At 52.9% G+C, this 10,721-nt stretch overlaps 1 protein-coding gene across 1 annotated transcript; it reads left to right on the top strand.

Moving 5' to 3' along the window:
• Positions 1-131: 131 nt before the first annotated feature.
• On the top strand, positions 132-9,814 carry LOC120383921 (zinc finger protein RFP-like). Its single transcript, XM_039502249.1, has 7 exons — positions 132-555; positions 3,151-3,246; positions 4,446-4,676; positions 5,377-5,399; positions 5,952-6,067; positions 7,370-7,429; positions 8,777-9,814. The coding sequence occupies exons 1-7, from the start codon at positions 139-141 to the stop codon at positions 9,292-9,294; spliced, it is 1,461 nt and encodes a 486-aa protein (XP_039358183.1). The 5' UTR covers positions 132-138; the 3' UTR covers positions 9,295-9,814.
• Positions 9,815-10,721: the final 907 nt, after the last annotated feature.

The following is a 10,721-nucleotide window of genomic DNA, read 5'->3' as shown; positions in this document are numbered from 1 at the left end:
CCCTGCATGTACCTGGCAATTTACACAAAGACCAGGAGTCAGTTCCAGGAAGGGAAACACCTCCTTGCTGCTGCAGGCGGGGCATAGTGTGAACTCAGGAAATTGAAACTTACCCTGTTACACTGCCCAGAGGGAGCCATGGCTGCAGAGAACCCCATGGAAAGTCTCCAGGAGGAAGCGACATGTCCCGTCTGTCTGGAGTATTTCACAGAACCTGTCACTCTGGAGTGCGGGCACAATTTCTGCCTAGCCTGCATCAGCCAGTACTGGGAGGGATCCGATACAGACATCTCCTGCCCTCAGTGCAGACAAACTGTGCAACAGAGAAACCTCAGGCCCAACAGGCAGATGGCAAACATGGTAGAAATCGCCAAGCAACTGAGTTTACAGGCAGCAAAGGGAAGAGGAGGGGACGGGGTGTGTGGGGAACACCAGGAGTCGCTGAAACTGTTCTGTGAAGAGGATCAAACCCCCATCTGTCTGATCTGCAGAGAGTCCCGGGCTCACCGCGCTCACATGGTGGTTCCCATACAGGAAGCCACCCAGGAGTACAAGGTACAGAGTTGCTGTCCAGTCTTATGGGTAATCTCTTTCGCATCACAAGTTTCCTGAGACTGGTGTATCTGTGTCACTCAGCTGTGTGTAGCCTTCATTGCATGAAAGAGGCTGTACAAATTAATGATACTCCAGCCTGGCAAGAAAGGCAAGAGAACGATTTAAAAATTATCTGATGTGGGAAAGTTTTCTCTGAGCAGCTGAATCCTTTTCAAACCCAGCTCCCACCAGTGAACTAAGGGAACTCTCTGCAGACAGGAAGTTATTAAATGCCCAGTGAGGTTTGATTCACAAGAGCTGCAGGCCAGTCTATGTGGGAGTGCTGCCTTCAGACCGGAGAAGGGGGAGTTACAAGCTGTGGCTGTTATTACTGATTGGATCACAGTGTTTATTATTGTTATTTGCATCCCAGCAGCCCCTACAGATGAGATCTGACCTTGATTGTGGGGGGCCCTGCGCAAAACCCAGTGAGGGGCAATCCCTGCCCTGAGCCATTTACAGTCTAACTCAGGGGTGGGCAAACTACGGCCCCTGGGCCGCATCCAGCGTACGGGACCATCCTGCCCAGACCCTGAGCTCCCAGCTGCGGAGGCTAGCACCTCCCCGCCCCGTGGTCCCCCCTAGCCCCCGGAGCCACACAGCTGCGCAGGCAGTGCTCTGGGCGGCGAGGCTGAGCAGTCCTGCAGGGCTGCACGGCAGCGTGTCTGGCTCCGAGCGGGCTGCAAGGCTGCCAGACGTGCTGCTCTGAGTGGCGTGGTAAGGGGGTAAGGGGGTTGGATAAGGGGCAGAGGATCCTGGGGGGCAGTCAGGGGACTGGGAACAGGGGGCAATTGGATGGGGTGTGGGAGTCCTGAGGGGCCTGTCAGAAGGCAGGGGTGTGGGTAGGGGGTGGGGCAGTCAGGAGACAGGGAGCAGGAGGGTTGGATGCGGGGTCCCCGGGAGGGTGGTTAGGGATGGGGGGTCCCGGGAGGAGGCACTCAGGGGACAAGGAGTGTGGGGGGGTTGGATGGGTCGGGGATTCTGAGGGGGGCAGTCAGGTTGCAAGAAGTGGGAGGGAGCAAATAGGGACTGGGGCCAGGCTGTTTGGGGAGGCACAGCCTTCCCTACCCGGCCCTCCATAGTTTTGCAATCCCTATGTGGCCCATGGGCCAAAAAGTTTGCCCACCCCTGTTCTAACTGGACAAGAGAGACAAAAGGTGGGAGGAGAAACTGAGGCACAAAGAGGGAAAGTGATTTGTCCAAGGTCACTCAGTAGGTCAGTGGCAAAACTGGGTATAAACCCCCACTTATCCAAGGCCAAGCCCACTCCCCTAACCACTAGCCTATGCTGCCCCCCTCAGCACCACTGAGCAGTGATGAAGTGCAAACAGTAGGAAGAAAAGACTCCCAGGCTCAGCACGGAGACAAGGATTCCCACTGGGATTCTGAACTCCTGTATTGCTCCATGAGGGGTTAATCTCCGATGCTGCCGGCCTGCACTAGAGGAGATCACTGGGCTAAACACTGTGTGGACTCCCGGCACCTTGAGCCCGCACACAAAAGGGCTCCAGACAGCTCAGGTCCATGCAAAGTACCACTGGGATTTCACTGGATTGTAGCAAAACTAACCCCAGACTGGAGCTGACCGGTGCCAGTCTGACCTCTTCTAGTATGTACATGGACAAGGACGAGCCAAAATCCTTCTATTAGTCCCACCAGGCAGATTTTGTAATATCCCAGAATGCACTGCTTCCGGGATCTTTACCAGGGAATGGGACGGTGGGGACCGGCCCAGAGGGCATTGCCACTGAAAACGTTTAGAGCAGCACTGGGGCAAACCCCAACCGTTCTTTATACAAATCTGCCTGTCTAATTAGGGTGGCCACTGAGGCATCCCCAGAACACAGAACATCCCCACACCTGCCTGCATGGGCCCTCCCCTGCCTTCTTCAGCTTGCCTCCACCTGCATCATTCTGCATGGAAGTGCCACCCCCCACCCCTACCCCCGCCCTCACTAGTATCCTCAGTCTTCTCCTCTTTCTTTTTCACTGGACAAACCCACGTCCAGTGCTGGGTCCCTACCAGACAGGGATAGTGCTCCACAACACTGGAACTGCGCAGCTTCCAACCAGACGAATGGCCTCCCGACATCTCATGGGGTTTGCCGTGGTGCTTAGACCAACTCTTTCCAACCAGTGCAGTCCCCAGGGCTTCAGGGCTGAAATCCAAGCCCTTATTGAAACCCTGCTGGCTTCTGGGATTTGTATCACTTTCTTTGTTAAACCTTCTTAAAAAATAGGGCTGTTGATTCACCCCCATGTGACTCCAGTGCCCTGTTATGTGCTGCACCACTAATCAATTCACAAATAGCAATAAAGCTTGGTTATAATTGAGATCTCTCTCTAATTACTGAAAAGACTGAACCTGATTTGGTAATAAGTCAGAATATGACGCATTCCCAGTCTGCATTGATAAGGTTTCATCTCCTTGGTGACCCTGATGTCACAAAGCGATTAGGACCAACAGTCATCTTGGTTTTGGATGGAAAAACTAAAAGCTCCACACCCCTCTCAACCATTCAAATAAAAGCTCCCAAATCTTTTCTGTTTCTTCAGGAAAGAATCCAGGCCCAATTGAAGACTCTGAGGGATGAGAGAGAAAAGCTGCTGGGATTGAAAGTGACTGGAGAGGGGAAAAGCCAGAAGTATCTGGTAGGTGCCTGTTGTTATGAACCAGCAGGGAGTGCAGGGGTGAAAGTAACTTACAGGACTTACGGGTACTGCCGGAGTCCTGAGGGGGCGTGGTCTCATCCGGAAGAGGAGGGGCCTCTCAAGATTTAAAGGCCCTGGGGAACCAGCTATGGCTGGGAGACCCAAGGCCTTCAAATCAACCAGGGACTCCCAGCTGCAGAGGTGGCTGGGAGCCCCCAGGGCTCAGGGGCAAATTAAAGGGCCCGGGGCTCTGGCCACCAGGGGGTAATCCGAGCTTTGCGGGGCTGGGGCAGGGATTTAAAGGGCCCAGAGCTCCTGCCACTGAGGGAACCCCAAAGCCCTTTAAATCCTGACCCCAGCCCGGCCGCCAGAGCCGTGGCTGGGATTTAAAGGGCTCTGGGCTGCCCACAGCCGTGAGGAGCTTTGAACCCTTTAAATCCCCGACCCAGCCCGGCCACCAGAGCCCAGCCCCAGCCCGACCACCAGAGCAGCGGCGGGGAGCCATGAGCCCTTTAAATCTAAGCCATGGGCAGCCCAGAGCCCTTTCAGTCGCCGCTGTGGAAGCCGGTGTGGTCCAGCACAGCGTACTGGCTCTTCCCGGTATGCCGTACCAGACCAGACCGGCTTACTTTCACCTCTGAGGGACTGGCAGTGAGAGGTCTATTTGGAGGCAGACTCCTGTGTGGCCTTGGTGAAAGTGGTTTTGTGTGTGTTTCACCATGATCACGGATTGCTGGGTAGGATTCATGTGTAGACAAGCCCTAAGCTTCCATTTCAGCTGGTCAGTTAATGTCTAGCTCTTGTGACTTGCCCAGAAATCCTCCCCAAGTGAACTGAATGTCTCTGTGAAGTGCTGTCCACTGTGTTTGGTCATTTCGTGCATTAACATGTTTGTTTCTTTTGTCTCCCCTAGTGTCTCTGTCAGTGTAGTGCTGAGTCCTGCCTCCTGCTGCTCTGGGTCTGAATTCCCAGAGACCATGAATGACATAATATGCTAACATGACACACATGCAAACCTTCCTTTCAGAGAGATAGGGGCTGAAGTGGAAGCTGTGAGAGAATCCTCTCCCTAGGGTAAAGTCAAATGTCAGAAATCAGGATTTTCAACTAAGTTCTCCCTCCTGCACACTCAGCTCTCCATGAAAGGACCTCAGGCTTCATCCATGTCCCTGACCAGCCCTTTCCCTATTTTCGTACAGAAACAAACACAAACCGAGAGGCAGAAGATTGTGTCTGAATTTCAGCAACTGCGGCAGTTCCTGAAGGAACAAGAGCGACCCCTGGTGGCCCAGCTGGGGAAGCTGGACGAAGAGATTGCGAGGATCCAGAGTGAAAATGTCAGTAAACTCTCCGAGCAGATTTCCCATCTGAGTGAGCTGATCAGTGAGCTGGAGGAGAAGTGTCAAAAACCACCAAGTGAATTCCTGCAGGTGAGACAAGGAGAAACAGAGATGCTGACTCCGTGGGTGCTTAAGGGCTAGAGGACCCACGGAAAAAATTAGTGGCTGCTTAGCACCCATCATCAGCCAGCTCCCCCCCTGACCCCAACGCCTCCTGCCTGCCAATCAACTCCTCCCCCTCCCTCCCAGCGCTTCCCACCAGCCTCAATCAGCTGTTCCATGGTGTGCAGGAGGCACTGGGAGGAAGAGGGAGGAGCAGGGATGGGGTGCGCACAAAGGAGGGGTCAGAAAGAGGCTGGGTAGGGGTGGAGCGGGGGTGGGAAGAGGAAGGGTGGGGGTGTGGCATTGGGGAAGGTGTGGAGTGGGGGCAGGGCCTGGGGTTCAGCACCCCCAGGGACAATTAGAAGCCAACACCTGTGATTAGAAACATCCCAGATCCCCACACAGGGAAGGGAGGGCTCCTGAATCATAAGCACTGGAGCCAGCGGTCTGAGATCTGAGTGTAACTCAGCATGTGCATTGCTGATGTCTGAGTGAGTATTGTTCTTTGCAGAGTTACAGACACAGAGATCTTAGAGATGGAAAAGCCCCATTAGCTCAGGGAATCCATGGCTCTGGGGCCAGGGCAGGGCCTCTCTTCCCCATATTTGCAAAATCCCTTCCCTGGGATCCCCTGTGTGAATCAAATGGAACTGACAGTCTTTTCTCTCTCTCTCTCCCTTCCCTCTAGGATGTCAGAAGTACCTTGAGCAGGTATGTGGCTCCCTCTCACTCCCCGTCACACTTCACAATGCTGGGAAAGAGCTTGACGGTGATGTTAGCACTGCATCTCCCCAGGGCTGTACAGCAAAATGTGTGGGGAAGGTCACATTCTGGATACAAATCTCTCTGATCAACTTCATCCTGAGGTTCTCGCCCTCGTATAGAAGACTCTGGGATTCTCCATTCAGTGGGAAGGACTGACCTCAAGTATTTCCCAGAGATGTCACCTCCCTGGGGGACTGGGCACTTCAGGATAGTGGAGATGGAATATGGGCCTGTCACTGCTGGGGCCCTGGTTACCATTCAGCCCAGGCCAGCAGTGGTCAAGAGTCTTTCCAACCTGAAGACTGTTTGGAGACCTGTGTGGAATGAGCTGGGGAGGGGGGAGTTGGTGCCTCAGTCTAATTCCTAGGGGACAGATTTCTGCAGCAGGGAGAAGCAGAGGAATTCTAACTCCAAGCCCATTAGAGCAGTGACTCACCAGTAAGCACTTATAATGAGTCACTAAATGAACTATAATCATGTGAAATTGTTTCTCTCCAGGTGTGAGACGGGGAAGTTCCAGCAGCCAGAGGAGATTTCTCCTGAACTGGAGGAGCGAGTCAGTGATTTCTCCCAGAAAACCATTGCGCTACGGGAGGCTCTGAGGAAGTTCAAAGGTACCTAGAAGGGATCTAGGAGGGGAAACTGGGATAAGTGTCTGAGACTGAGAATGGCGCTGGTCAATTGGTTCATAGTTAGATTATGCTTCTATTTAATTGTTGAGAATGCCACACACTTAGGGTCCAAGACACTCAGACTGCTTAATTCAACCCCTTATTTGTTCCAAAAGCATGGCTTGTTATTACAATTACTATGAAAATAAGAAGTGACAGAAATACTGCCCACTTACCTTCTCCTGGTGCATAGGCAGGTCATGATGCATTTCTCCTATGATGCTCCTTACAATGTCTGACGTATTATACACATCCAGATTATATATTTATTAGTTCTTTTCCAATCACCTTTGTGTGTTATGCATTGTATCTTCTAACTGGAAGGACTTTTGCTGTCCAAGCTATTTTCAAGTTATTCTCGTTTCTGATTCATTCATTACCAGTCATTACACTCTGATGTGCATGGATCACTTTGACCCTTTTCTCCACGTGGGATTTTTTGGACTTTGCTAACTGCTCCTTGGCAGTACATTTTGAGTGTCTGGTGTCTTTAAGCACATTGTGTGGTCGAAACATCTCTTTGTCCCATATAGCAACTTATGAACACATCACTTAATAACAAGGCCACTTAAAGCAACATTTCCGTTATGTCAAATACGATGATTTCTGAAAATCTTATTTCATCATATAAAAGAAAAGGTTCTACCAATCCCAAAGGATCGGACACCTTACATCCCAGGTTAACGAATGTTTCAGATTTTACCCAAATACACGCTACAGCCATTTCTTATCAACTAAACTAAACTTTATTAAAAAACAAAAAAAGAAAGTATGGTTAAAAAATCAATATACATACAGACATGAGTTTGATTCATCAAGGTTCAGATTCGTAGCGGAGATGGTGAGCTTTCTAGTTATAAAGAATTCTTTCAGAAATAGTTGATAGTCCAATGTCCAATATCACCTTCAGGGTGTACCAGCATAACTGCGACCTCAGTCTTGCAACTCAAACTTCCCCTGATGAAGCCTAAGCAGATCTGGGATGACAGAATCAGGACCCAAGGATCTTTTCTACAATTTCATGTCTTTTGACAAGTTGGGAGTTCAAAACGATGTTGGGTCCATTGCTGGGAGATGCCTGAATGAGAGAGGAAAGAGGTTTCAGACCTTTTCACATTAAATACCTTAGTGTGTCTCTGTCTGTTTCTGTGTCATGATGAAAACACAGTTCTAGGAGATCAGAGTGGGGATGCTGTTATAAATATGAAGCCTGAAATCTCACCTGTTTTATCCTTACCCCTCCAGACACTCTGCCGTCTGCACTGGAGAGAAAAAGAGGGGAACCACTCGGAGCGCACAGACAGGGTGAGATTGCAGCAGCTTCTTGGCACTGGCTCCTCTCATTGGCCCCACCCCTGCTCCTCTTCCCCCGAGGCTCTGGCCCCTGGCCAGGCCAGAAACCAGAGCCGGGCTCCTACCCAGGGAGCCCGAACGGCACTGGGGAGCCTTGCACCCTCCACCTGCCCTGGGTGGAGCACCCCAGGGAGCAGGGACATGGGACGGGGGCTGCTCTCAGGCCCCCCAGAGACCCACCCAGGAAAGTGAAGGGTCAAGGGTTCTCCACAGCCGGCAACGCTCCCAGCCCGGCCAGGGGTCAGGGCTTGGTGGGAAGAGGAGTAATGGAGCAGGGCCTCAGAGTGAGTAGGGCCACCGGTGGTGGGACCTCGTGCCCCACCCCCAACTTCTACCAAGGGTCCGGAACTGCTGGGGAGATCCCAAGCTGTCATCACACAAACACTCCTGACACCAACCTTAGTGCTGAGTTCATGCCCAGGCTGATGAACAGAAACACTCACTGAGCAGCACCTGAACAGAGCTCTCTGCCCTGAGGGCTGACACATCCCTCTGCTTTACCCCGGTGCAGGGGGGTCTCCCCATCGCTCTTCTCCAACATCCTGCCTTTCCTGTGGGCAGCGCTGGGCTCTCCCATTGGAGCTGCTCACTGCTTCCTGGATTGGGGAGATGCTCTTCCTGTGATGCTGCCAGCTCCTCCCTTCTCTCTGGGCTGGGGATGGGGCTCCCCCACCCAATGCCACCTCCTACTCTCTGGTTTCAAGCAGCTCTTCCCCAGTGCTGCACCTTCCTCTCTGTTCCCTGGCCTGGCAGTGGAGGCTGCATTAGGGGAGGGAGTTTCCCTCTGGGTTTAAAGCTGGTACCGGCTTCCTCTGTTCCCTCCTCAATAAAAGCTTCTGACGCCGTCCTGGCTGTGTCTGTGCCCCTGGGAATGGAGCAGCCCCAGCAGAAGGAGCTGGGAGCTGAAGCTTCTGGAAGCAAATGAGAAACACACTAGGCCCTGGTCTATGCTAAGGGGGCGGCGGGGGGGTTGAGCTGAGATGCTGCCCCTCCCCCATCGACTCCGCTTCCACCTCTCACGGCGGGGGGGGGGGAGAACCGGAGTTGACGGGGAGAGAGCTCGGGGATCGATTCATCGCGTCTAGACTAGACTCTATAAATTGATCCCCGATAGATCGATCACTACCCTGAGGAGCTACAGTGACATTTCTGCTCAGTCTCTGGTGCCCAGGGCAGAGGCAGCTCCCTGGGATCCAGGCCTGTCCCAGCCAGGACAGGGCTGCTGGGGAGTGTGAGAAATGGTCCCAGCCTCCCCCAGGGCCGAGCTCTGCCCCTAACGCTCTGATTCTCTCTCCCCAGTGAATGTGACTCTGGATCCAGACACGGCTCATCCCATCCTCGTCCTGTCTGAGGATCGGAAAAGTGTGAGACGGGGAAACGCATGGCAGCGACTGCCCAACAACCCTGAGAGATTTGACACTGCGCCCTGTGTGCTGGGCTGTGAGGGATTCACCTCGGGGAGACATTGCTGGGAGGTGGAGGTGGGGGATGGGAGATGCTGGGCTGTGGGGGTGGCCAGAGCGTCTGTGGGGAAGAAGGGACAGATCAGCCGTAGCCCTGAGGGGGGGATCTGGAGTGTGGAGCGGCACTGGCAGGGTCACTTCCAGGCTCTCACCTCCCCAGTGACCCCCCTGCCCCTGAGCCTGGTCCTCAGCAGGATCCGGGTTTGTCTGGACTGTGACCGGGGGCAGGTGACATTTATCGATGCTGGTGACGAGGCCCCGATCTTCATTTTCCCGCTGGGCTCCCTCCCCGGGGAGAGAATCCGACCCTGGCTCTGCGTGGGGGTGGGATCCCGGATCACACTGTGTCCCTGAGACATGGGGGGTAACAGCCCTCTGGGAATGGAAAAATGGTTTTCTCTAGCCAAGTAATCCTAGCCCCTATTGCCTGGAGGATGCCTGTCTACCCAACCTCTGGCCTCTTAGCTCTATGACCCCTGGAAGCTCCTCCCCCCCTCCCTCTCTGCAGCACCAGGTATGGGAGGAGAAAAGGGGCCATAGGATCAGATGTGGGGGCTGCGGGGTCACAACTAGTGGAGGGGCTGGAGGTAGAAGTGATGTGGGGTTGTGGGGCAGTATTAATGTGGAGCTGGAGACACCCATATGTGGAGTGGCAGGGACACAGAATTAGTTAATTGGGATTTGGCATTTTGGGAAGAAGCTGAAAGCTCCGCATCAGCCAGGAGCCTGGGAGAAGGAGACCCAGGGACTGGGGAGTGTGCATTCATCCCAATATCCAGTAGAAATGAGTGACTAGCGTAGACACCGCCTATGTTGATAAAAGAAGTTTTACCATCAATGCAGTAAATCCACCTCCAGGAGAGGCAGTAGTTAAGGCAACAAAGAATTCTTCCCTTGACTTATCTGCGTCTACAGCAGGGGTTAGATTGACCTAACTACATCACACAGGGTGTGAAAGTTTTCACAGCTCTAAGTGATGTAGCTAGGCTGACCTAAGTTTTAGGTGTAGACCAGGTCTCAGGAAGAATACTCAGGAAGAATACTCCTACTACAGCAGAACTACAGCTATGTCACTGAAGTGCCATTGTGTAGATGCATCCGGAAGTGTTTTTTCCATCGCTCTAGTTTATCCCCCTTTCTGAGAGGCTGTAGCAAGGTCACCGGCAGAATTCCATTGTCTGCACCGGGGGTTAGGTCGATCTAACTGTGGCACTCAGAGCACAAAATGTTTCCCAGCCCTGAATAACATCCCCAGGTTGATCTAAGGGTACGTCTACACTACAGGACTATTCCGAATTTGCATAAACCGGTTTTGTAAAACAGATTGTATTAAATCGAGTGTGCGCGTCCACACTAAACACATTAAATTGGTGGTGTGCGTCCACAGTACGAGGCTAGCATCGATTTCTGGAGCGTTGCACTGTGGGTAGCTATTCCGTAGCTATCCCATAGTTCCCGCAGCCTCTCCCGCCCCTTGGAATTTCCGGGTTGAGCTCCCAGTGCCTGATGGGGCAAAAATCATTGTCGTGGGTGGTTCTGGGTAAATGTCGTCAGTCACTCCTTCCTCTGGGAAAGCAACGGCAGACAAGCATTTCGCGCCTTTTTTCCCTGGATTGCCCTGGCAGATGCCATAGCATGGCAATCATGGAGCCTGTTTTGCCTTTTGTGACTGTCACCGTAGGTGTACTAGATGCCGCTCAGAGAGGCGATTCAGCAGCGCTACACAGCAGCATGCTTTTGCATGACAGCAGAGATGGTTACCAGTCATACTGCACCATCTA

The sequence above is a fragment of the Mauremys reevesii genome, linkage group 15, assembly GCF_016161935.1.
Source record: "Mauremys reevesii isolate NIE-2019 linkage group 15, ASM1616193v1, whole genome shotgun sequence".
Classification (NCBI taxonomy): domain Eukaryota; kingdom Metazoa; phylum Chordata; order Testudines; family Geoemydidae; genus Mauremys; species Mauremys reevesii.
This window is presented reverse-complemented; position numbering and strand designations above follow the sequence as displayed.